This window comes from Spermophilus citellus (assembly GCF_964194105.1).
Source record: "Spermophilus citellus genome assembly, chromosome: 14".
In the NCBI taxonomy this organism is placed as follows: Eukaryota; Metazoa; Chordata; class Mammalia; order Rodentia; family Sciuridae; genus Spermophilus; species Spermophilus citellus.
The window spans coordinates 76,554,277-76,581,772 of NC_138194.1; the positions used below are offsets into that span (position 1 = coordinate 76,554,277).

The following is a 27,496-nucleotide window of genomic DNA, read 5'->3' on the forward strand; positions in this document are numbered from 1 at the left end:
ATTAAGTCTCAATTTTGTTTTAAAAATCCAAATGAGAAAAGATTCCCATTGACTAAACCAATATTTTCCATTCTCAGTTGTTTTTAAAAGGAGGAATTTCATAAAGGTAGCTACCACTATAATTTGCTTGTTTGCATTCTTCCTCAGGAACAAGCATTGTTCCCTTTCAGAAGAAACGACTGACTCACATGTCTGGGTGGATGGCTCTGATTCCAAATGCAAATCATATTAACTGGTATTTTAAAGGTGTGGATCATGTAACCAATATATCATATACATCAACATTCTATGGATTTAAGGTAAGCAAAGACTATAACATGGATCATCTAATCATTGTAACTGCATATCACTCAAATGCAGCCTGTATGCCTATCCTTACAACCACTGTCAGGTCCAGAATGCTCTTGCCTCACAGGTCAACTTATTAAAGTCCAATACTCCCTTCACGGCCCATTATAAATCTAAGAGTTAAGCCAAAGGAGCCTTACTTGAGAATAGGAAGTAAGCAATCTTTCTGCCATGTTCCCATGATACTGTGCTTGTTATTATTACCATGTTAATAGATTACATTTACTGTGTGTTTATGATGCCTCAGGTACCAACTAAGGGATTTTTATTTGTATCGTGAATTAATCGAACAACAGAAAATTATTTTTAAAGAAGCAATACTTACATGCTCACCACCTAGCTCTATTTCAATTTCTTGACATTCTGTGAATATTTACTTACTATTTTTGAAAATAAATAAAACTTCATAGATGAAGTGGAAGCCCCGTATGGTTTGTGCACCCTGTCATTCCCCACCGTCCACCTCCTAATTGAGTGTTTTCCTTCCACACAAGTTCTTCTACTTATACTACATATTTGTGCAGCCTGAAATCCTATATCGTATTGTTTTAAAGATTTTTCAAACATTACAGAAATAAAATGTTCTCTGAATACATACATACATTATGTTAGCTTTATATCACTGTAACCAAAATCCCCAACATGAACAACATAGAGGAGGAAAAGTAAAAGGTTTATTCTGACTCATGGTTTCTGAGGTTTAGTTTATGATCACCAACTTCTTGCTCTGGGCCCCATATAAGGCAGAACATCATTGTAGCAGGGCAGTGGTGGAAGAAAGCTGCTTAGTTCATGACATCCAGGAAGCAGAGAGAGGAAGAGACCACAGGGAAGATGAACCCTGCCAGGGAATGCTCACAGTGAGCCACCTTTTTCCAGCCATACTCCACAGTTTCCATCCAAGTATTCCATTCAAACTGTGACTGGTTAAGTTATAGCTCTTAATTCTTTCACTTCTGAACATCCCTGCATTAACACAGGAGCTTTTGGGGGAACACCACATATCCAAACTATAACATACATATATACTCACTTACATGTGTATATATATATAGAGAGAGAGAGAAAAACCAAAAACAGAGACAGATCTTTTTAATGCCTTAGTGATAGAGTTAGCTTTATAGCCAAAAGTGTATAAATGTTAATAAACAGAAATGAAAAATAAAAAGTAAACTGAAACTAAACCTTTTGTCAAAAACAATATAGATGCTAATTATATGTCACTAAAATTAATGTATATTATACATAGCACTAGCATATAAAACAAGTCACATTTTTTGCATACTTCTGTAGGAAGAAGACTATGTAATTATATCACATAACTTCACTCAGAATCCTGATATGTTTAATGTTATTGATATGAGAAATGGTTCTTCAAATCCACTGAACTGGAATACTAGTAAGAATGGAGACTGGCATCTTGAAGCAAACACTAGTACTCTTTACTACTTGGGTGTGTATTCAGTATGCAGAAGTGATTATTTTATCTAATTCTTTGTCTAAAGGATGAGAAAATTAAAGATAAATGTATCATACAGTGCTCTGTATTAGCAGGACTTGATAAATATTTGTTGAATGAAAGGACTAGAGACTAAATTTGAGCTAGAAAAGGTCTTGAGTTTAAGAACTTGCATTTTATTTTTGGAGATAGCACCAGAGTGCTTACAGAAAATGAGTACAAAGGACGCTGGCATATTTTTTTCCATTTTTAATATTTAATAATTTTGTAATATAAGAAGGTTTATGAATGAATTTAAATTCTAAAGCATTATTTTTCAAGATATTTTGGCTTTGCATTTTTTAATAAGATATACATTCTCTTAGGATTTCTCTGTATCTATTCCATACATTTAAATTATACCAAATTTATAACTAAAGAATATTTTCAAAAATTCTATGATTTTTGTTTTCTTTCAAGTACTTTGATCAATATGTTAATTTAAACCACTTTTACTTTACTTTCAGTGTCAGGAAGACGTGACCTTCATCCAATTGAGCCCATTTCTGGAACCTTGGATCCTGATGTGAAAGATGTTACAATTAATTTCCAAGCTTACTGTTGTATTCTCCAGGACTGCTTTCCTGTGCACCCCCCCTCAAGAACCCCAACTCCCAGGAAGCGACCAGCCACTTATAAGTATGTAGGCCTTTTGTAGTAAAAAACCCTTGATACCTCTTGTTGTAATCTTTTTAATGTTACCCCTGAGTGAAATAATAATGTCTTTTTTCTGGGTAGTGCCTTATAATATATAAGAGTACATCTTGGCCTTAACAACCACACCCAATTAAATAATCTAAAAAAAAAAATACATGTGAAACTTATTGGCAAACCTCACACTTGCAGAATGTTAGATTTGGATTATTAAACTCGTCCAGCTCCCTTTTTATATAGGTGAAAAAGCTGAAGCTCAGTGATCTCAAGTAAAATTCTTGAGATCACAGAACTTATGGTTGGCACATGCAGTCCAGCACCAGAAATTAAATCTCTTCATTAACCCAGTGTTTTCTTTGCAGGTGGTGTTGCTCTGTAGGATAACCATCATGTTCAAATCTCATAAGACGACTTATTAAATTTTATTTCAAACCTTTTATCTCAATTTTAATTATTCTGATTAAAATAATTTTTGTATCTATCTCTGTAACTTATATGGCTTTTACCTTTATTTCTCAAATACTGCCTTGTATTACTAATTAACATTACTAATAACATAATTTGGATTTGAGGGGTTCCCAAAATCTCCAGTTAATGCAGGAATATTTGGAGGTAAAATGATTTTATTGTGAGAGCTATAACCTAACTGGTCCTTCCTAGTTTAAAAGGACTGGGTAGTAACTATAGGCAAGTGGGATGTGGCTGGAGGAAGTGGATCACTGGGGACATGCCTGGAAGAATTCATCTTCCCTGTGGCCCCTTCCTCCTCTACCCTTCCCTATATTCTTCCTGACCACCATGAGCTGATCAGCTTTCCACTGCTGGACCCTTACACCATAATGTTCTGCCTTACATTGAGCCCAGAGCTATGGAGTTGAGAACTCTGAAACCATGATCCCCAAACAAACTTTCCTCCTCTAGGTCAATCTTGTCAGATGTTTTCGTCATAGTGACAAAAAAAGCGCTGACTAAAACATCATGCATGATGTGATCTTTCATTTCAGTATTAGTCTTTAAAGACCTTTAAAGGCATAATCTTGAGTTGATATATATTTGCATCCCTCATGGACAACTAATAATGATAATAAATAATGATGGCGATGATTAAAAAACTAACGGGCATTTAATAACTCACTATAGTGTATCAAGTTCAACTCAATGGTATTTATTAGGTAAAATTTATTTCAAAATGTGTAGATCCTACAGTGGTTATTGTGCAAAAGAATAACAATTAAATTTGTTTATATATCCATTGGAACACTTAAATATTACTTACTGAGCACCCATTATGTGCCAGACACTGGGGATTAAATCCTAAACAACACAGATATGATCCCTGACTTCATTTTACATTCTAAACAAAGAGACCACAAAACAAGCAAACAAGTAAACAAAAAAAAAATAAATAAATAACATAAGGGTGAGCTGTGATCAATGTTTTAAAGGAAATGGGGCTAGGACTGCCTTTGGATGGTAGAAACTCAGAGCTGCAATCCAAAGGATGAGGGAGAACTCACTATATAAAGATGGGAAATGAGTGTTTGAGCCAGGGGATAGTGCCATATGAAAAATTACAGGGAAATTGAAATTTTTGTATTACAGACAAAATGAGAGTATATAGCAATATGGATTTAGTGGGAGAAAAACTTGTTCAAATTGTGGATAAAAAAGAAATTATCTTCAATGGAAAAATATATATATATTTTGTGTGTTTTGAGTATTTTTATTAATTGTACATATTAGCTTATCTATTTTGTGAAATTCTGAACTACTTAACTCACATTCTATCATGCTCAAAGCACCTAGTATAGTGCTGTCCCCTAAGGAGATGGTCATTAAATACATAAAGATAATCATTCTTGGAAATAATTCTCTTCTTTTTTCAGTTTATGGTCAAATGATTCTTTTTGGCAATCATCTCAAGAAAATAATTATACCATACCCTATCCAGGAGCAAATGTGGTTATTCCTGAAGGTAAATACACAAATATAAATAAATAAATGCTTGTCTTTATATAACATCAATGCTACAACAGGATAGATACCTCAATATTTAGGTTTCCACCTTTATGCAGTATGCCTTGGGGAAAGAACAGATGTGAAGAAATGGACTCCACTCATATGTCCCAGATACGAAATGTAATCTTCTGGGTTTTAGGTGGATTTGAACAAACTTTTATCAATAAAATATAAGCCAGGTGTGGTGACCTGTGCCTGTAATCCCAACTACTCCAGAGGTTGATGAAGGAGGATCACTTGAGTCTAGGAGTTTGAGGCCAGGCTGAGCAACATAGTGAGACCCTATCTTAAAAACAATAACAAAAGCAAAAACAAACAACTCCCAGTAACACATTTTCTGGGCAAGACAGGAATTAGTCATTGTGTAGAATGACAGATCATAAACTTCAAAACCAAGAATCACTGAGAAGCTTATCTATGTTTTACCATAGGCTACTGTCTATGGATTATATTATATTTCTTAAACTATTATTTTATAGGAACATGGATTGTAGCTGACACAGATATGCCACCAATGGAAAGGCTCATTATTTGGGGAGTTCTGGAACTAGAAGATAAATCCAATGCAGGACCTGCAGGGCCTTCATACAGAAGAGTTGTTTTGAATGCTACCTACATATCAGTGCAGGTAAAAATGAGGTCTCGTAATTTATATCTTTCTTAAAGACTTACTGAAATAATAATAAGAAAACATATTTAATGGGTTTAAGTAGCAAACAACTGCTTTAGTCCATGAAATGCAAGCCTCACATAAGTCAATATATTTCTGCTCTCCTTTAAATTGTGGACTTATCCTGTACATAATAATTATCAAAAATACTCTTGAGTCTATGGCTTGCCCATTGTCAATTCTACTTAAAATATGTGTATTGTTATTAGGCAAAGCTAAACTATAAATTTGCTATAACAAAGAATGGATCCCCAGGAGTTCTGGAAACAAAAGAATTTAAGCCATTCTTTAAAAAAAAAAGTATTTCACAAAACAATGGACATAGCTGGAATGATGAAGGCAAGAGCAGACTAATAAAAATGTCTTAACTGTTTGGAACAATCACCCCATTCCTTCATAAACCTCACATGGTCTTCTTGAACATTCAATGACTTTACAGTTTAACTGTTCTGTCATCATTTATTATTGCTCATAAAAAGAATGGCCTAACCAAAAAAACTATTAATCACCATTAAAAACTAAAAGTGTTAAATAGCTGTTATGGTTTGAGTAAGAGGTGTCTCCCTAAAGATCCAATGTAAAGCAGGAATGTTCAGAGGTGAAATGATTGGATTTTCAGAGCTGGAACCTAATCATTTCTCCCTAATTTGAATGGACTGTGTAGTAACTGTAGGCAGTGGGATGTGGCTGGAGGAGGTGGGTCACTGGAGTGTGCACTGGAAAGGCACAGCTTCACTAAAGCCCCTTCCTCTCTCTCTGTTTCCTCTGCCCTGTCCTTTACCCATGGTGTGCTACCTCACCTTGAGCCCAAAGCAATGGACTTGGCCATCTATTATGTACTCAGATCTCTGAAACTGTGAGCCCTACATAAACTTTTGTCCTCTAGGTTGTTCTTGTGGGGGAATTTTGGTCACAGTGACACAAAATTAGTCTTTGATGCTGTAAAGGGTATAATATTTGGGGAAGACTTTGTTAGTTGGGTAAACATGGGTAAGTTATTTGACTTTCTGCATTTGTTTTTCTCACATATGAAACAAGACTAAAAAACCAATTTATGGGTTTAGGGTAGAGGTTGGACTATGTAATTAATATATGTGAAGCCTTACATAGTATACCTGACATAGAATCTACAAGCATTTGATGATAACCATTATTATTAATAATGTTAGCTCATGAATGGCATAGCTTAGATGTAAGTGTGAAGTGTATGTTTTGTGTATGGCATATTACATCCAAATACAGTGTGTTTTGTTCAGACTCCAGTAGATTCAGGTCCAATTCTGACAGTAAATAGATATTATTTGGAAAAATAATTTAGATTCCTATACCAAAGTCAATGGCTTAAAGTCACTTCCAGTTACAACACTGTTGTAACAAAATGTTTTAGGGGAGGCTGCCAGCGACCTTTTTTATGAGTGAAATCCTTTGTCTGCTCAACTTTTAAACTATTAACAATTTTTTTTGCTCCACCACAGGGAGGTAGATTAATTGGTGGCTGGGAAGATAACCCTTTTAAAGGAGAATTACAGATTATTCTTCGAGGAAATCATTCTACCCCAGAATGGGCTTTTCCAGAAGGACCAAATCAAGGGGCAAAGGTCTTAGGTATGTGTCTATTAGACAGCAAACATGTCATTTCAGTTTTGAGAGTCTACTTTAAAATAGCACTATAAAGTACTCAGTTCATGATAGGATGGTATCAGGAGCTTTTATAGAGATTTACTTATAAGAAAGGGTCATAAAAGTAGTAGAAATATTAAATTAAATAATGTCCCAAAATTACAAAACTAAATTTAACAAATTTCTAAATGTGAATATTATTTCTTGTGTCTGGTTTTCTTTATAATCTGTTCTTCATATAAGCAATAATACTTTTTATGTTCTAGTGCATTCCTTTAAAAGGTCATTTTGCTACACATTATTCTGTTTGTGGTATTAATAATCTGTGGTTCATTTGACTTGGCTATTAATTACTCAGTCACAACTGTGGCTGAGCTTCACTTTCGGATTACACTGGTGTACTGTGAGTATTCCTGTTTGATCCTGGAAGAGTTGGATTGGTCACAACTAATAACTTATTTTATTAATATTACTACATATTTATCTATATGTCACTTATAAACAGGTATTACAATTGTTCCACTGTGTAAATTCTAAATAAAGGGGTTCAAAAATAGTCAAGATTGAATTGGTCAGCTCTCCACTAGTTAATGTCCTGAGGAAGACAAACTACATATTTGGTTTTATGTGTTTATTATTGCAAAAGTAACTCTTCAAAAAACAATATTTTTAACATAAAAAATAAAAAAGAATGTATCTTTCCAATTCTATCCACTTTAAGGAAACTTGCATTAGTGAACAGTTTTCATATGTCTACCGAAGTATTTTTTAAATCTGTACCTATATCTATATTATATATACTAATTTATGGTAGTAATATTGTTCCTTTGATTAAAACATGGTCAAACTAAATATACTATTACACAGTTTTCTTTTCCAGATAACATAAATGCCTTTCCACTTTAATATTTGTAGATAGAATATTGCTCACTAATATTAACATATTAAAATGTATTTCATGTACACTTATTTGATGTACAGTTAATTCTAATGTTCTAATATTTCCAAATGTTGTGGTAAATATCCTTATCAATGGGTATTAGATTTAATTTCTCTGGACCAGATTACTAGAATTGGGTCAAAGTGGGTTTTTTTTGCAGTCCTGAGCAGATAACCAGAATTCATTCCATCCATTCTCAAATGTCCAATTGCTTATTAAAATACACTAGAATATTATTAATAAAAAGTTTCATTTTTACTAGTACTTAACTCAGTACTGTATGGTAAATAAATAGGAAATTTTTCTCCTTCAGGGGTGTTTGGTGAGCTGGATCTTCATGGACATCCACATTCAATATATAGAACTAAACTGTCAGAAACTGCAGAGGCAGGTTCCAAAGTCCTGTCTCTGGTCGAAGCTGTGGATTGGCAGGTAGAGAACATATTATGTAGTTCACTCTAAAATGTTTGTTTAGGCATTTAATAATTAAAAATTATGGTCTCATGATCCTTTAGAATATATAAAGATAGATAGATAGATATTAAAAGAAAAATATGAAAGTCTTTAGTTAAAAGACTTTATTACAAATTCTTGCAAAAGAGACAATGAAATTGTTTTTAATGTGTTTTACTTTTATCTTGGTCATCTCCTCACTTCTAATCTGTGATTTTACATGTTAAGTCTTTGGAAAGAAAACAAATCAGAAGCCCAGTGATGCTCAAAAAATGCTGTTAAGTGAGAGATTTTGGTAGCATGTAAATGGTAAAACTCAATTTAGAATTTGTTTTCCTTTTATTTATTTATTTATTTAGTGATACTAAAGATTTAACCCATCCTTTTTTATTTTGAGATTGGGTCTCTCTAAATTGCCCAGACTGGACTCAAGCTTGTGATCATCCTGCCTCAGCCTCCCCAGTAGCTGGAAATATAGAAATGCATGCTGCACCTGGATCAATTTAAAGTTCTTAATATCAAACATAGCATATTTATTTTTAGAGATCTAAATGTATATTTAGTTCTTTCTGATAATACCATGATTGCTAATCAGATATAATTTAAATTAGAGTTATGTAATAGTCTAAGAAATTTAACCCTATTTTAAAAATTGTTCTTTAATTTGGCACTTGAATTTTTCTAAGGAGGGAGAAGAGATTGTGATAACAACCACAAGCTATGATCTTCACCAGACAGAAACTAGAAGTATTGTTAAAATTCTGCATGGAAACAAAATTCTCATCCTCAATGATACCCTTGCCTACACTCACCTTGGTAAGTGGCTGCTCTTGAACCAAATAGATATATAATTAAAATGTCTGGAAATGTTCACATTTTAATGCTCTACTCTGTAATTATAATGCTTTGATAAAATATATCACAAACATTTTAGCAGAGCATTTCACACAGATTGATTTTGGTAACCAAGGGGTGATACTATTCAGGTGTTGGCCACCAATAGTCCCTATTGTATACACTCATTTATTAATTCATTGAGCAAATATTCAGCAAAGACCCACCATGTCACGTTCTGTGTGGTAAGGCCCTGACATCTTCTATTCTATGCAAGCTTCTAGGAAATTATTATACACAATGGAATTTTAAAATCCTTGGTCCAAAACAAAGGACACATTTTCCACTTTAATTTGCTTTAGACAAGCTATAATAAAATGTTAAAACTCTAATTATCAAGGAGAGAAAAAATAAGTAAATATCATCTGATGACTTTTTTCTCTTATAGGAGCCCAACATTTCAGCCTTTCCATTTTACAGGCTCCTTTCATTTGAATCTCAGGAAATAAGAGCAGACAGGGAAGTAAAGTTAGGGAAGATTCTCAGCAGTTTTTTGTTTCCTATGTGAGGCAGCAGAATAGACTGATGGACATTTGACCAGAATGAAAAAGAAATCTAGAAAAACTTTCAAAGAGCTATTTTGATAGAGGCACGCGTGCATTTATCTTTCTGCATCACATATTTTCTTTAAATCAAAAGGAAAATGTTTTGTTGAAGAACACTTAATTATGAAGTTATAATGATTTGTAAAACAGTTGGTCTAATTAACCATAAAGCAATTGTATTTTGAGGTTTCACATGATATATTATTTCATTTAAAATACCAGACATTTCTCTCTGCTTGAAATGAACCTATTATCCTTAAAGTTCTGAATAACATTTCTAGAAATAGAAAGTGTAATTTAGGTTGTTTTTCCAATCATTAAGACATAAATGTGAAGATTGTGTTTGATATGCTACTACATATTTATAAAAAATTGTGGTCGATACAAACATGCCTCAGGAAATGTGGAGCAAATCAAGATACAGGTGTCAGGGGAAATAGCTATGTTTATAATTCTCCTCAGAGCCTTGGGTAAATTTTTTATCTTTTTTTCTTTTGCATCTTTAATTCATTTTCTCATATATTAAATTATAATAAGTTAATTTGTTGCACAAAAGCATCTTAATGTATGATATAAAGTGACTGCACACTACTTTCAAGTCTTGTTAAGCACTAACTATAATTGCTTAAAAAATAATCTTTGTGGTATAAACAAAAAAATTTTGGTTGTTCTTCAGTTTATTAATAAAAGAATGTCTTGATTGCAGTCTGCCATTTATCTATGTTTAAGAATGCCAATCCAATAAATTCATACATGTATGTTGACTTTTGGCATGCTAGAAAGGTGGTTAGCCTGTGAACTGTAAAGAACCCACTAAAGCCAGATATTATCAGCACTTGACTGTCCTTCTGTTGCAGCTGAGAGATACCAAGTCCCTGGAACAGATCAGAGCTACTCATTAGCAGCTGATGTTGGCATACTGACGAGAAACATCAAAATAATCGGTGAAGATTACCCAGGTTGGACAAAGGACTCTTTTGGTGCACGCATCCTGGTCAGCTCATTCACTGGAAATATGATGACATTTAAAGGTTGGTATAATATTCAGTTTATTTTTCTAAATGAAATATAACATTATCACTTCTATTTTTTGTTATTTGTTAAATATTTCTCACTTCTTCAAAGTATAACATGGAAAAATAAAACATTAAAAGTGATTATGTAGTTCAGACATTACCCTCCAAGTGAATTCCTTATTATTGACTATTTATTTTATCTTCATAGACACTAGAAATTATCAAATTAATAATAACCTCAAGTAATAGCTAGGCCAACATCTTTCCCAAACAGAAATCATTTTATAATATCTACAACACACAGGGTCTCACTAAGTTCTGAGACTGACCTCATCAAACTCCTGCCTTAGTCTCCCAAATTGCTGGGATTATAGGTGTGTGCCATCCATCTGATTCACTTCTCTTTCATAGAAATTCACAAAAGAACCTGGGCAATTTATCCTATAGATTTTCCAATAATTTGGAATTTAGTGATTACATTTCTGAAATTTAAAGTTCCTATCTCTCCTATATGCCTTACCATAGGCGTTAGAACTAGAGACTTGATCAGACTCAGATTCAATTTTTAGGCAAGAATATTTCAATACTGCTGGCATATTTTTTTCAGCAGTAGACACATGTCTGATCATTTCTTCTTGTGTGCTGTTAGCTATCTTTAACAGTCATTGCATAGATTCAGTAAATCACTGAGGTTTAAAGTGGTGGCATATTAATTCTACCACTCACATCTCATTTGTAATCTTGAATACTTCTTATAAAAAGAAGTTGCCCTAAACAACACTTCTTGAAGGACAGTTCATATAGGAAATGCAAGGAAAAGGCTTGATTCTCTCCTCATATTGACTATTTTCCAAATGAGTTGATTCCAAGCATCCTCCAGAGGAGACAAGGAGTTTTTACTTGTGTTGTTTTTGTTATTGGTATCATTATGCGCTCACAGATTTCAATATATTTTGTGTGTTCTAGTCGAGTGTGATTGTTTTTGTGGTATTACTCAAAATATCTCATCTTCAGTCTTCAGAACCTTTTCATGTTGATGCCTAAATCCTTTTGACATGACTTGGTATTTCTAAGTCTTACTTTATGATGTGACAAGCACAAAGTGTACTATTTTTCTGAAACTCAGAATCAGTTCTTTCTCTTAGTATCCCTCATTCTTTTTTTGGAAGCTAATGTTTGGATCCCATAATCTAGGTACCAGGAATAGGCCATTTGCTCTTATTTCCAATATTGCATCTTTTATTTAGCAACAGCTTTAATTTTAGAAAATCTTTATGTTGAGCTATATCAATATAACTTCTAACTGTTGGTCATAATCTACCAACAGAAGTTTACCTGATAATAATGACGATGGTGGTAATGATGATTATGGTACAAGATACAGGCATCATGCTGAATATAAAGTGCATATTATCTCATTTAACCTTCATAATGATATGGCATCAATATTATCCATCTTTAAATATCAAGAAATAGATGATTAAAAGAATGGTATTGCTTTGAACTTGGATACTAATCTGTGTCTTATTTCAAATTTTATGATGGACAATATTCTCATGCCAACCTTCCCTGGGTCCTATACATAGTTTTATGATATAAGTAAAGAAAACACATCTGTGGATGCTAGGCTGCTGTAGTAACCATTTCTTCTCTGTCTCCATCTTATTATTCTTATGTTCTCCATCATACATTCAGTATTTGACTCTTGAATTTCAAGACTCACTTTTCCCTTCTAGTAAACACAATTCTTCTTCAGTACATTCTATTATATATCAGTTTTTTAAAGAAGGACTATCCTTTACTGTTGTTTTTCAGGCATAAATTTCTGTGCCTCAACTACCTTTTCTAGAAGATAAAGATTATAAAAGTTTCTAACTCATAAGATGCTTTATAAAATTAAACCATACGTTGTCTGTTAAGCCATTGCATAGCATTTGACACAGAGTAATCTCACATGGATTGTTATTGCTATTGCTAACTAATCTAAAAATTCTCTCTTGTTACCTTAATGGTACTTATTATAAAATGACTAGTGGATAATTGGCAATATATATCCTGAAAGAGATTCTGAAAGATAATGCCCTTAAAAGCTCTTTATAGAATCAAGACTGATATGTCAGGTAAATTATATCTCATGCTTAATGTATGCATTCTCAACAGGGAAATATTATCCTGAAGGGGTAGAAAATTGGTTCTTCTGGGACAAATAACTTCGTTATTGCAATAGTTTGTGATCGTTCAATGGGCCACTGTATATTAACAGATATATGATATATCTCTGTAATTAAAATGTTATAATGTCATGGGGAAGGAAGATTGCCAAGGAAAAAATGTCTAAGGAGAGGGACAATGGATAAAGCAATTGAGAAATACTGCCTTTTCTGGATTAAAGGAGCAAAGAAAAGCTAATAAAATAGCTATGAAAATTTGAAGAGTTTTATATAACTTTTCAAAAATGTTTTATTCTATTTGTTTTAAGAAATTTTTATTTTTATCTCCTCCTTCCCTAGGAAATGCAAGAATAAGTAATGTGGAATTTTATCACAGTGGTCAAGATGGCTACAGGGATAGCACCGATCCAAGATATGCTGTAACGTTTCTTAACCTAGGACAGGTTTGTACTTTAATTTTTGCATATTTTCAAAATAAAATATTTGGACTTCTATTTAACTTAACTAAGTAACCGAATCTTCAAGTAGCTAAACGTATAATCTATTATAATAAAACTTTTGTGGATATATTACCCATTAACTTTTTAGACTTAGCAGCATTTGATTCACTCATTTCATGCATTTATTCAACATCAGTAAAAACCAGAGGAAAAGTAATATAATTAAACATCTGTAATAATGGTTCATATCTCCACTTTATTTTTGTCAAGTCCAAGAATAGCAATTCCTGTTAAAATATTTCCTACATTTCTCAAGTATAAGCATGTCTGTATATCTATGTTTTCAAAAGTGAGAAAATAAATATTTTGAGAGGGCTGGTGATTTAAGGAAAATGGGAAATAGCGTATTTTCTTAGTAGAAATAAAAAATTTTATAAGTTTAAAGTTGAAAACCCTAACCAGCTCACTGACTCATTCTTGTAGACATCTAAATGGTGACCCCTTGCCTAGAGGACTATTTTTGGTAATAAGAAGAAAAAAAAAGAAAAGAAAGAAAACTCTCACTATTCATCATAAAATACACTGTTATGAAAAATAATTTTAATAAGTTAGCATTTCATAGGTGATAACATAAATATGTATGCATAAAAAAGAACTTGAGAGATTTTCAAATTTGCATTGATAGTAAGCATATGTCTTTAGTTTTATTTAATTATCAATTCAAGACACATGAAAATTTCCCAGGATGAAAAGATCCGCTATCAAAAGACCTGGGAAATCACCTCCTTTAAATATATTTTAATTTTGCATTTTTAATGCTTACTGGGTCTTGGTATTTCGTAGATTGAAGACCATGGCTCATCTTACATTCGAGGCTGTGCTTTTCACCATGGCTTCTCCCCAGCGATTGGTGTGTTCGGGACAGATGGCTTAGACATAGATGACAACATCATTCACTTTCCAGTTGGGGAAGGTAATATAATAATTTCCATTGAGTAGCCTGTCCTTTTGAGGCAATCTTATCTGTAAACCCTGGAGCCATGCTGTCCAACTGATCTTTCCATGAGTGTGGAAGGGGTGTATATCTCTGCTGATGCAGTAATCACTAAGCCATATGTAGCTAATGAGCACTTGAATTGTGGCTACTGTGTCTGAGGAACTGAATTTTTAATGTTAATTGTACTTAATTTACATTTCAATAGCCACATGTGGCTATGGCTATCTGGAGAGTACAGTCCTAGGGTACAGAAGAATTATTACCAGACCGCGACCTAATGTAGGTTATCTAATCACTAAGCATTTACATGACTATGTTTTTAAATCTCCTCACATATAAAGATTAATCACAAATAAAGATAAAGTATTTAAAAATATTTAAATATCTATTTAAAAATATATACATATAATTTTAAGTATGTTTTGTTTCATTTTGGTATACAACATAATACAGACTTATTTAATGCACATAAAAGTCCATGTTTGTTAAAATGTGAGGTGGACACACCTATGAACCCACCTCTTTTACAAGTACCCCAGAAGATTCTAATTCTAGTAGTTTGTTGAAGGGATAGAGAGTTCAATATCAAAGTGTTCAGCAGATTCACTCTAAAATCAAATCAGACTCTAACTAGATAAATAATTTCATGAAAAAACGAAAGATATTACCAGGTTAAGCAAGGTTATTTATACTTATCTGATAGTATTGATTATAACTTAACATATGTATTTGGAGGGAATTTTTCTTTCTTTCTGTTTTTTATTATAGGCATAAGAATATGGGGGGATGCCAACAGAGTCCGAGGAAATTTGGTTGCACTTTCTATTTGGCCAGGAACCTATCAGAACAGAAAAGATTTAAGTTCAACTCTTTGGCATGCAGCTATTGAGGTAGTGAAAACAAATTCATAACTATGTAAAATTATAATTATAATCATAATTTATGTAGGAATTGTCAATCCCAAAATGTTGTTGAAAGTTTTTTCTTCCTTAGAGATTGATGAACTAATAAATAAAATGTTTGCGTTAACTGAAGAAGTGAATAAACTTTTAAAAATATATTGTGTGAATTCTGATAGCCATTGTTTTTTTTTTTTTCTTTCAGTTGGTATCTGTTGGTTTAAATAGTTCTCTTATTTCCTTTTTCCCCAATTTTATTTATCATTCTCAAGTTTGAGTACAGGCTCTCTTTGCAGCTAATTGACTGACTGCTTTGTGCATGTTACTTCTTAACCCTGGTTTAGTTTCCTCCCCCATATGGAAAGTTAAGAGTGTTTTAAATAATTAAGGGTTTCCCCCCTTTTTATTGTTTTGCTGATAGTATAAATAAGAAACAAACTTCTGCCATCTATACTTTCATTTCTACCACTCTGACAGCTTACTGTGCTAACCTAGATTTTGAGTTCAACATTTACCAGTGAATGTCACCAGTGAATCCTACAGAACACGCTAATTGCCTTGTCTTTTTAAAATAAATTGATCAAATTGTTAATAAAATATGACTTAAAAGAGTAATAACATCATTGTAATATTCCTATAATACTGGAATTTGTCCTACAGCTTGTAAATGTTGAATCATATTCAATATATTTTGTGACTGAGATTTTTTAAAATCTGCTTAATGCCGTTTTCTATTAAGGATGTGATGATTTTAATTGGAGTGAATAATTTCTTCTGAAAAGTGTTATCATAATTAAAGTTTTTCACAAGTATGTTGTTATATGCTTGCTCTCCTTGGATAACTGTGTAATAACCTAACCCAAAGTATTTATCTTTGTGCTAGATAAATAAAGGGACCAATACAGTCTTACAAAATAATGTAGTTGCTGGATTTGGAAGAGCAGGATACCGCATTGATGGTGAACCTTGCTCAAGTAAGTCTTACCGTAGAATCACTAAAATTAGGAAATAACTTGTCCAAATGTGGTTAAAATGAAAAATTATTATTTGTTCATTCAGTATGTGATATGTCAGCCTTCTGGACACTGAAAAAAACTCAACAAGTTCAATTATTTCAAATAAAAAATATTGAGACTAAATAAAAATCTTTTTAGGCTTTTAAGGAAAATTTGGTTTTTCTAAGCTTAGAATTTAAAAAACCCAGTAGCAACATTGGTTTTTGATTTGATTGGTAATGAAACATTGAGCACCTCATTCCACTACCACTTGCACAGAAATAACATTTCTGTGGTAAATAAAGATAAATACTGTAGGGACATGACACTATGCTTCTGCCTTAATAGAATCAATGCCCACTATTCATGTATTAAACATGGATGCATAAAAAAGCCAAATGACACAAATAGTTTTCAGATACCTTTATTAGATTATTAAAAACCAAGAACTAACCAAACATCTACTCTTTTGGCAAGGCTGCAGGGAAGCAGGAAATTCTACACATTGCCAGTTGAAGGACAAAACAAAATAACCTCCACATAAGGGAATCTGACAATAGCTATCAAAATTTATCTGTGCATTTACTTTTAACTTAGCATTTCCACTGCTAGTAATCTAGCTAGTTGCCTTTACATACTTAAAAAATGATTTGTAAACAAGTTTTTTTTTTAATCACATCATTGTCTATACTAGCAGAGAGTTGAAAGCCACTCTGTGTCCCTTAATGGAGGTCTAGTTGTATATGTCAAACAGTTGAGCCCTGGACCCATTTAAGCAAGAAGGTAAGAAAGATTTGTGTGTGATATGGAGAAATCTTCAGAATAAGTGGCAGGTGTAGAATGGGATATATAATGCTGATTGTGTATAATCCATTTATAAGATACTTTCAGCTTTATCTATTTATAAACTTAAATGAAATAGGACTTTCTCTGAAAAAAAATATGTGCCTTTTAGAATTGATTTTAAAAAATTTCAGCTGGCATCATTTTTAGTAACTTTATTAGGTATAATTTACATAAGATTCACCTGTTTTTACTAGTATACCAGTTAAGGAGTTAGTTATTTTTAAGATTATTTGGATCAGTATTTTCTCTATCAGTTCAAAAGTTATTGACAAGCTAATTTTATTATTGTCCAAAAGAGATTTCAATGAAATAAAACAACTTTGTTGGTATATTTGATTCCTTCATATATGCTCTTATTAAATATTTATTTCTAACAACTCAAAGTAGCTTTTCGTTGACATAAAAAATTAAAATCTGCAATTTCTCAACTTTTAAGACATTGTTTTAATGGTTTTATGAAAATCAAATATGGCCTTTGAATATGAATATTTACTAATATATATAATGCCATGTAATGCAGTTTTCACTGATTATATTGATCTTACTAAATAATTGAGAATGTTTATAAGAAGGTTTTGGATTTATAGCAATTGAAATACAAAACATTACCAACGGATGGGGAATTAAGTTTCTGTAACTTTTATCAGTTTATCCAGTCCATCCAAGACAAGAGTCTGCGTTGCCAGAAGGGGACAGCGATAGGTTCAGGGGAAGAGTCATTCTTTATATGGGCTATATTGTGTGGGTTCAGAGAGAAAAATGTAAGCATTTTCTTATGGGGGAACAAAATTGAACCCAGGCAGGTCATAAATAAAACATAAAACTCAAACGACTAGGAAAAAGGGAAAATCAATAGAAGACAGAAGGAATTCAGATACCAGAGGATCCAAGCAAGACAGCTGTCCTAAATATCATTGGCTACTCTGTGAAGACAGTCATTCAACTTATGCATATTTGGAGATGAAGTTAGTTATTGAGGTTATTGATCTGATTCAGACATACATAAAACTTTCATTAAGACCCACTTTAATTTTGTTGTATATTAATAATGAGCATATAGGTTCATTTACTGAGAGTATTTACAAGACACCTTGTGTGGTTTGTTTCATTTCATTTGGGAAAAAAAATCTGAATTAGGCATTAAAACTTTTTATGCACAAAGAAACTAAGATTCTAAAAGGTTAAACAACTTTCCCAGATCCTGCATGTGACAATTAAAAAATATTTAATACTGTTGATGAGTATAAAGTTATCTTTGATCTACCATACATTTTATTTTTATTTTTTAATTTTGTTTTTAGTTGTAGTTGGACACAGTACCTTTATTTGTTTATTTTTTATGTGGTAAAGTATCATATCTCAGATTATATAATAATAATGTTGGTTTTTTGTTTATTTGAATTCTACAGATCAGTGGAGAACAAATAACACAGGTGTATTCACCAGGTGGAACAAGATACTTATTTAATTGGCATGAACATACTTTATACAAAGATATGAAAAATTGTGCTCTATATGTGTAATAAGAATTATAATACATTCCGCTATCATGTATTTAAAAAATAAAATCAATTAAAAAAATATTTAAGGAGCACCTATCTCTTAATTTTTGTTCAGGATTCAGGAATGATGGTGATGAATGAGCCTAACACAGCGTTTTCTCCAGTGAAGCTTACATTCTAGTAGGAAGAAAAAAATAATACTTCACAAATAATAAATAAAATATCAAGTGAAAAGATTTTAAGACAATATAAAGTAACTGAAGTGCTATTTTGAATCAAGGGGTCAGAGAGAACCTTTTAAGGAAGTGACTCTTGAAAATGGTCTGACCAAAAAGAGCCAGCAACAAAGAAGTGGGCAGGGACAGCATTTACAGACAGCAAGTGGTTTGATTGTATTTCAGGTTTAGGTTTGTTTGAGTCTAATCCCCATCCTCTTTCTAATAAAACTCATAGTTGTCTAAACAGATATAATAATTAGAGTGCTAACACTAAATCAAACTTTTACAAATGAGTATCCAATTATACTGAGTATCAGTGAAGAGACAAATTATATAAAGTTAAAGAATAAGTAGAGTAAGCCATAAAAACATTAGATCATCTCATTAAAATTTACATTGGAAATATATATATATATATATATATATATATATATATATATATATATATATACATATACATATATACATACATATATATACATACATATGTAGTATATATACACACACATAAAATTTTATGAACTTTGATACTGCTTATTAAGCCAAGGTAGCACACTTGTAATATTAATTATCAGTGTCTGTATTTTCTGTCAAGGAAAATCTAATCCCATGGAAAACTGGTTTGGCAATGAAGCCCATGGAGGTTTATATGGCATCTATATGAACCAAGATGGCCTTCCTGGATGTTCTCTTATACAGGGATTTACTATTTGGACATGCTGGGATTATGGAATTTACTTTCAGGTAAATGTGACTGAAGATGGTGATTATTTTCTTTTACGATTGTTCTTAGCAGTATGTAACATCCAAATTGTTTTGCAGACCACAGAGAGTGTGCGTATCTATAATGTGACTCTGGTTGATAATGGAATGGCTATTTTTTCAATGATTTACATGCCAGCTGCTGTTTCTCACAAAATTTCCAGTAAAACAGTACAGGTTAAGGTAAGAAATGAACAAGGAGAAAGGGAGAGTTATTGAAATAAAATAGCTATTTAATAAAAATAATCTCCTTGACTTCCACACCTCTCTGGCTTTGCCATCATGCCCTCTGCCAAAAAACTTTATTCGTACCTCTCCTCTGCCTTCCCTCACCTATTCTTGTTTTTCATTTACTAATCTTTCAACAGTTCATTAAATTTTCACTCTTACTATAAAGCCTTTCTTGAAACAGCATAGGTGTTTCAAGACAACACCTCCTTCACTTCAAGATCCTACAGTGCCTTGGATATATTGCTATCACAGAAACATAACATGTCATTATATCATTATATCTCTTCCTTTGAGTATCATTCCAGTTGGGGCAGCAATCAGACCTTTTTCATCTTTGTTTAAAGTATGATCCATTTCTAAAATGTATGGTTGTTGCTTTGCTACTGTAGAATTCAATATTATTGATTATTGGGTTTTATTTTAGGAAGCACTGTTATTAACACAATATTGTTTGACTTTTTCAAAAACAGAGCTCATTAATTGTTGGAAGTAGCCCTGAATTTAATTGTTCTGATGTTCTAACTAATGATGATCCCAATATTGAGCTCACTGCTGCACATCGGAGTTCCAGACCTCCTTCAGGTGAAAAGTTGAAATTTCAATGTTGACGTTCACATAAATGCATATTCACATTCTTTTAACATTTTTTCTCTCTGTAAAAGGTGGAAGAAGTGGGATTTGTTGGCCTACCTTTGCTTCAGCTCATAACATGTCACCCCGGAAGCCCCATGCAGGGATCATGAGTTACAATGCCATCAGTGGCCTTTTGGATGTCTCAGGCAAGTTTAAACACAGACTTTATGAATCCATACAATTAAGTTCTGTAATGAATATATAAAGTGCTGCATAACTAATAATGTTTTATTTTAAGTAAAAACTATTTAAATGAATTTTATATGAATCTCTCAATAATATTAAGAAAAGAAATTAGACAGCAGGGGCAATTTCAAGAATGGTTTCCCAGAAAAATATTTTATGTATTGAAGAATGGCATTTAATTTTTCTTCCAAAACAACATAAAATAACACTGGTAGAGTGATTTAATATCATTTGCAAAAGCCCTTTCAGATAAGTAAGATGATATTTTACTGTCTCCTTTTACAACTGAACTTAAGAATCTTATGAAATTGCCACAATTATTGGCAGAGCTAGAATTAAAATTCTCCTGACACAAAGTCCACTGAAACAGATGGCCTCCTTAGAAATTTAAAATAATTATATATAAATGAATGTTTGAATACATCATTTTCATTTTACCTGTTAAGTATACTGTGCCACACTGTTTGTTTCACAAGTCTCTCTTCCCTGTTAATTTAACCCAGTGTTTCTTTGAATGAAGTGGTTCATAAATTAGATATATAAGGTTTGACATATTATTCCTCAAAACTTTAGGTCTCAGAAATGTTAAGCATGTGATCATCATTGTTTACTGATTCTTGCACTGAGAATACCCTCAGAGAACATTATATAACATGCTGCATAGATTTTAGTTGAACACATATTGCTTTAAATAAAAAATATATCCTGAAAATATTGTAAATATATAGATAGCATTAAAAATTTCCTTATGAAATGGAGTCTTAAAAGTAAAATTACTGGAAGAAACATAAATAACTGTTCTTCTTTCATAAGCCATTGACTTAAAAGACAGCATATGAAAGATGGTTGACTTAGGCTGGATTTCCTGGAAGCAGAACTTTAGATGAGGATTTTTGTGTTAGCAGTTTATTGAAAGAATGCTCGAGGGAAAGGTACTGAAGAGGGAGAAAGTAAGGGAAGTTGTTCAGCAAGTATGTTGTAAAAGCTGGAATATAACGTCAATTGATGCCATAAGAGAATTCTGGAATATAAATTGCCAAAAAATTGCCTTACATTTGGGGGATGAAGAGTGGACACTTGTACCTCCATATTAATCAGTGGTTGGATATAGCTGCACCATGGGAAAGGCTTTAATTTCTTGGGTGATGTTGCTCCCATTTGGATAAAGCTAATTCTCTGAAAAAGATGACAGCTCTGAGCAGTTAACAACCAATACTCTTAGAGATGGGAGATGGGTTTGCTAGCCTATATCCTTTTCAGTTCACTCCTAGGGCCACTTTCGTCTGCCTGCATTTTTTGTTAAGTTAGTTGTATGAAGTTTGTTCCACCAGTTATTTTAAGTTTATTCTACATGGTCACAATTTCTGGGGAAAGTTTTAAGAAGGATATTATCACACAAATCTGGTCTTCTGATCATAAGTGATACATATCTGTCCTCCATCATCCTTTCTGTATTTCCTTCCCTAGCTAACAAGTTTGTTGGTCAAGATAGCTTGCCTGGTAGAATAGCCCTGTTATTAAAAGGTCCCTTATGAAACCATGATTTCTGTACTTGCCTATTTATAGCTAACACTGGGCATATACCCCAGTGGATCATGTAAGTATTCCTTGCCTTCCTTATGTAGTGGTAGGCCTACCTCTCCATAGTGACTAGGGCCATTTACCTCTCCTAGATGATAAATGCCTTATTTGTCACCAAAGTGACCATATGGCTTCCTGAGGTATCCATAGATTTATGTTTATTGGGACATGTACTATATGCCCTGGTGGAAACACTCTCCCTCTGAGCCCCCTGACCTCAAGACGCATATAATCTAAAATTGTAGGATTTGGGGATGTGGATGTAGCTCAATGGTAGAGAGCTAGACTAGCATGTGAAGTCCTGGGTTCAATCCCTAGCATTGCAATAATAATATTAATAATAATAATAACAATAATCAAAATAAAACTAACTAAATAAAATTGTAGGATTAAAGCCAAATTTCCCAAATAGATTTCCAGACATAAGGTTATTCCTGCTTCTAGACTTTGGTACCATGTATTCTATTGTTTTCTATATCTATATAATGGCTGTTGGTTTTAAGTTACTAACATATTTTTCCAGGTTGTCATTTCTAAAACTAGCAACCATGGTTGTACCTCCAAGAGACTATTCTATCAGTCTGTTGGACTATCAGGTTCCAAATGCTGTAGTACTTTACTTGAGCAATTTTCCCACTGTGATCCCATTGTTGTATGCCCACCATTATATCCATTTTGCCAAAACTGGTTTATTAGTCCAGGGTGATGTTGTGGAGAATCCCATGTAATTTGATCACCTTGTTAAGTCTCAGCATGGTAGTACTTAACTGAATTTCTATAATCAATAAAGGAAAATTCATACTAGGAATACATATCAATACCAGTCAATATGAATTATTACCCTTTCCAGGGTAGAGTAAATCCGATATAATCAATTTCAATTTAATTAATTAATTGGCTTCATGAGGAATGTACTAAAGACTCAACTTTGTTTTCTGTGCTGAGAAATTCAGGTCAGACACTAAGTGGTAGAAATAACTCAATTGACCTTTCCAAGAAGGAGTCCCATGTTTTGAATCCACACAGAGCCTCTATCTCCACCCCCAAGGCTACTCAGTTCATGAGTCTATTTGGAAATGACTGGGATAGCTAAGGACAAAGATTGGCTGACATCTACTGAAAAATTATTCTATTCCATTGGTTTCCCAGGAATTCTTCTGTATTGAATGATTTCTGTAAGCAATACGTGTACTTTATACCCACTTCTACAGATTAATCCACCTGCTAGAAGTAGAACCAGAAGTGGAAATTCTTATGCAAGTAGTTTATTGAAAGTATGCTTTTAGGAGTGAGAAAATGAGAGAAATAGGATAAGTTATAGGAAAAAGCTAAGCAAGTATATATCCTCAACTGGAGTCCAACTTCTATCTGATATTTCAGAGAGCTGTGGCACACAAATTACACTCTATATTTTTCCTAAGAGTCTTCCATATCTCCTACCAGTCAGTCATAGTTATCCCTGTATTAATGGTGGCGAGGAGTACATAATCTCTGAGGTGAGAGACTCTCAAGTGACCAAGGGAAATTCTTTAGAGAAGACAGTTATATGTGTTTTTTAGCCAACACTTACAAGAAGAGCTAGGGATTGGATGCACTGCCCCAGTAAAAGAGATCTAGGCAAAATATAAACAGCATCTTTTACTGTGGCATTTGATTAATACTCATCTATAGATTCATATTCATATATAATATCTCTTCTTAAGAGAAAATATAATTAATAAGGGTAGTATATTACAATACCTACTTTATGAACTTTAGAGGCCACCTTTTGCTTTTATGTATTTTGAATTACTGGATTTTAAGGACAATGGAGATTGAGTTTTTGGATTCAATCATTTTTCTTTTTTTTTTTTCCACATGAAATATGCAAAGAAGCCAAGAGTGAAATAGTGTTTCAGTTAGGCTTTGCTGCATAACAAACCACCCCCACAACTTAGAAGCTTTTAAGAGCCATTTATTAGCTCATGGTCTTTGGACTGGAAATTTGAGCCTTGTTCAGCCACGTAGTTAGTTGTTCTGCTGTTTTTAACTGGGCTTTCTATAAGACTGCCATCCAGTTACAGAATGGTTATGGCCTGCTTAGTCAGGGATAGTCTTACTTTCATGTGGAGTGGTTGGTGCTTACTCTCAGCAATACTGTCTACTCACTGGGGTGATGGGAGTATGTTATGTTTTGGATGTGAGGTATTTCCCCAAAGCTCCTGTATTAATGACGGAATGTTCAGAGTTGAAACAATTGCATTATGAGAGTTTTAGTCCATCCTATTTTGAATGAACTGAGTGGTAAATATTGGTAAGAGGGGCATAGCTGAAGGAAGTGGGTCACTGGAGCATGCCCTGGAAGGGTTCATCTTCCTTGTAATCCCTTCCTCTCTCTCTTCTTCCTGGCTGCCATGAAAGGAGCAGTACTCTTCCACCATGCCCTTCCACCATGATTTTCTGACTCACCTTGGGCCAAGAGCAATGGAGTTGGCCCAACATGGACTAAAGCTCTTAAACCATGAGTCAAAATAACTCCTCTAGGCTGTTCATTTCAGGTATTTTGTTCATAGTGATGCAAAGTCAACTAATACAGAATGTTTGTACTTACTCATATGTTTAAAATATTCCCAGGAGCATCAAGAGAGAGCCAGCCCTAATACCCAAGTACTCTCCAGATTTCTGTCAATTACTCTTGTCCCATTGGCCAAACTAAGTCACAGAGCCAAGTTGAGAGAATATGTGGGAGATGATTATCCAGTAGTGTATATATAGGGCAGCAATACTTTACCATAAATAATGGTAACTTTTTTGTTTTTTACCATATCAGGGAAGAGCTCCATGTACAAAAAAGTGGCAAAGGATGTGTTAGATGAAATGTTCACGAAATGAATCTGTTTTACTGCTTTCTCCAGAGAAAATAATTACTTTTGTATTATTTATGTTTTAGATTCAACATTCATTGGATTTAAGAATGTTTGTTCAGGGGAAACTAATGTGATATTCATTACTAATCCTTTAAATGAGGATTTACAACACCCAATCCATGTGAAGAATATTCAACTGGTTGATACTATTGAACAATCCAAAATATTTATACATAGGCCTGACATAAGGTAAAATATGAGAAAACTCAGTTTTTTTTCAGATCTTTATAATTTTCCATTCTCCCTCTATTCTGTTAAAGAGCTGAGAAAATTGTATATTAAAATAACTAACTTCTACAAAACTTTAATCAGAATTTTAAAAATTCAGAATTTAATAATCTAAATCTAAGGGCTGGAGTTGTGGCTCAGTGGTACAGCGCTTGCCTAGTATGCATGAGACCCTGGGTTGGATCCTCAGCACTGCATATAAATAAATAAATAAAATAAAAGATCCATTGACAACTAAAAAAAATGTTTTTTAAATAATCTAAATCTAAGTTTCCCCAGTTGCAAAGAAGCCAATATATATTAACACTGGGCTTTAATATATATTTTCACTTTTATTTCTATGTATTATCAATAACATCAGCGTTGCTGGGCATGGTACTACACTGTGTCATCTCAGCTACTAGAGACTGAGGCAGGGGGATCAGAAGTTCCAGGAAAGCCTGGGAAATGTAGAGATCTTGTCTCAAATTTTAAATTTTTTAAAAAATGTTGGGGGTGTAGCTCAGTGATAGAGTGGCTTGCCTAGCATATTCGTGGTCTGGGCTTAATCCCTAGCACTACAAACAACAAAGATGGAAGGTCATTAAATATAAAAGATCAGACAGGGTCTGAAATGTATTTTACATTGATACCTCTCTGTTAATAGTTATTAAAGGATAAGATATATCTCATTTCCTCTCTTTTTGTTATTTATTTATTTATTTATTTATTTTTGCTACCTGTTGTTTTCCAAATATCCTATCACAGGCACTCCAAAATGTGCTTGGAAATTAAATATCAGTCTTTCTAATCACCGTGATTATAAATACACAGAAACTTGAAACAGTGGTTTTTCTACTTACAAAATCAGTTGATATCAGAATATTTATAGAAGCTGGTCACTTAGATTCTATGACATAGAAGAACAAAACCAGTACTGCTGTTTTTTACAGTTAGTATAGACCAGGAATTTAGATGTAAACAATATTGGAAGAAAGAAAAATTCTATCAGAAATCTTTGACCATTTTCAGTTTAGGGGACAAAAAAGGAATAATTCTCTGTAATTAAATAGACATTACTCAAAAAATGCAATATTTCATAAGTAGTTTGATTCTACATTGATGATAGCCCAACACTTACCAATTTAATAATTGTTGAACTACACTGTTTTTTGGATCAATAGAGCCCTTCCTCCTCACTAGATAGTTTCTATTTAGTTGACATTGAATCTTTCAGATTTAATTTATAATTTTAATATTCAGATAATTAAGAAAATATTATGCTTTTAATATTATATTTTAATATAACAAATCCTTTGAGATCCACATTTCTAGTGGATGCTGTTGGTGCTCTCTCAGATCTTCTTTATTAAGTAATGCTTTAAACGTTGGTTCATAACAGCCCATGATTGCCTGCTTTTTTCAGAATTTTGATTTTATCCAAAGCCACCTTGCAGTACCAATCAGTTCAGGAATATAAGGCTGGCTCTGTGTCTTATAGTAATAACTTCAAATTACTGTAATGCATTTCAAGTTGCAGAGGTTTCCATGGAATCAGAATGAAACTAACCTAAAGACCACAGTCATCTTCTTTATTTTTCTCCAGGTGGCTTCTCTCCCTCCTTTTGAGAGTGCTGTTTCCACAACTCACACAAAAATCCACCTTTCAGGCTCTGTTTCTGTGAATCTTAACTAAGCTCACAGCCTTGGAATAAAAGTGTGCCACCAAACAGTCTACTCACAAATTCCCTTCCAAAAGCACATTGCATGTACCCAAATACGAAGACCACACGAATAACAGAAATGCTCATTAAAATTCTTCTTACAGACTAGAATATTGCAGTAAGGGACAACTTACAGCTCATGTTCCTTTCACAACAACTAAAAAGGAGAGATATGCTAGATACAACCTAATAAGATCTGAGCTTTCCACTCCTATAGCACAATTGCTATAACTCTGATATGAAATATATTTCTTCACAGTCTGTATCATGGTATTCTCTGTATACTGTATATAATTTGAATATTCGATACATTGCACTTTGGCATCTATTTTATTATTATAGCAGGGAACAATCAACACTCCAGGTAACTCAAGATGAAGTTAATGTACCATATATGATTGAACTGCATGACACATTTATAATGCTTCATTTCTTATAGTAATCTACAGAATAGTCATCAATATGTAGCATAAAAATCACAACCTAAGTGTATCTGTCTATGCATAGACAAAGGTCTATGAGATTATTCAATGATCTGTAA

General features: G+C 33.0%; 1 protein-coding gene across 1 annotated transcript in view; it reads left to right on the plus strand.

Annotated features, from left to right (window-relative positions):
* The window catches only part of PKHD1L1 (PKHD1 like 1), a 141,818-nt gene that overhangs the window by 92,460 nt on the left and 21,862 nt on the right, over positions 1–27,496 (plus strand). Inside the window, exons 51-68 of the mRNA XM_081266473.1 lie at positions 148–299; positions 1,642–1,801; positions 2,314–2,485; positions 4,387–4,475; positions 4,999–5,147; positions 6,665–6,794; positions 8,063–8,181; positions 8,889–9,018; positions 10,499–10,672; positions 13,168–13,271; positions 14,112–14,241; positions 15,034–15,155; positions 16,048–16,138; positions 19,321–19,469; positions 19,548–19,670; positions 20,189–20,300; positions 20,381–20,497; positions 25,048–25,213. Of these exons, the coding sequence (XP_081122599.1) occupies positions 148–299; positions 1,642–1,801; positions 2,314–2,485; positions 4,387–4,475; positions 4,999–5,147; positions 6,665–6,794; positions 8,063–8,181; positions 8,889–9,018; positions 10,499–10,672; positions 13,168–13,271; positions 14,112–14,241; positions 15,034–15,155; positions 16,048–16,138; positions 19,321–19,469; positions 19,548–19,670; positions 20,189–20,300; positions 20,381–20,497; positions 25,048–25,213 (2,389 nt within the window). The remainder of the gene's footprint in view (positions 1–147; positions 300–1,641; positions 1,802–2,313; positions 2,486–4,386; positions 4,476–4,998; positions 5,148–6,664; positions 6,795–8,062; positions 8,182–8,888; positions 9,019–10,498; positions 10,673–13,167; positions 13,272–14,111; positions 14,242–15,033; positions 15,156–16,047; positions 16,139–19,320; positions 19,470–19,547; positions 19,671–20,188; positions 20,301–20,380; positions 20,498–25,047; positions 25,214–27,496) is intronic.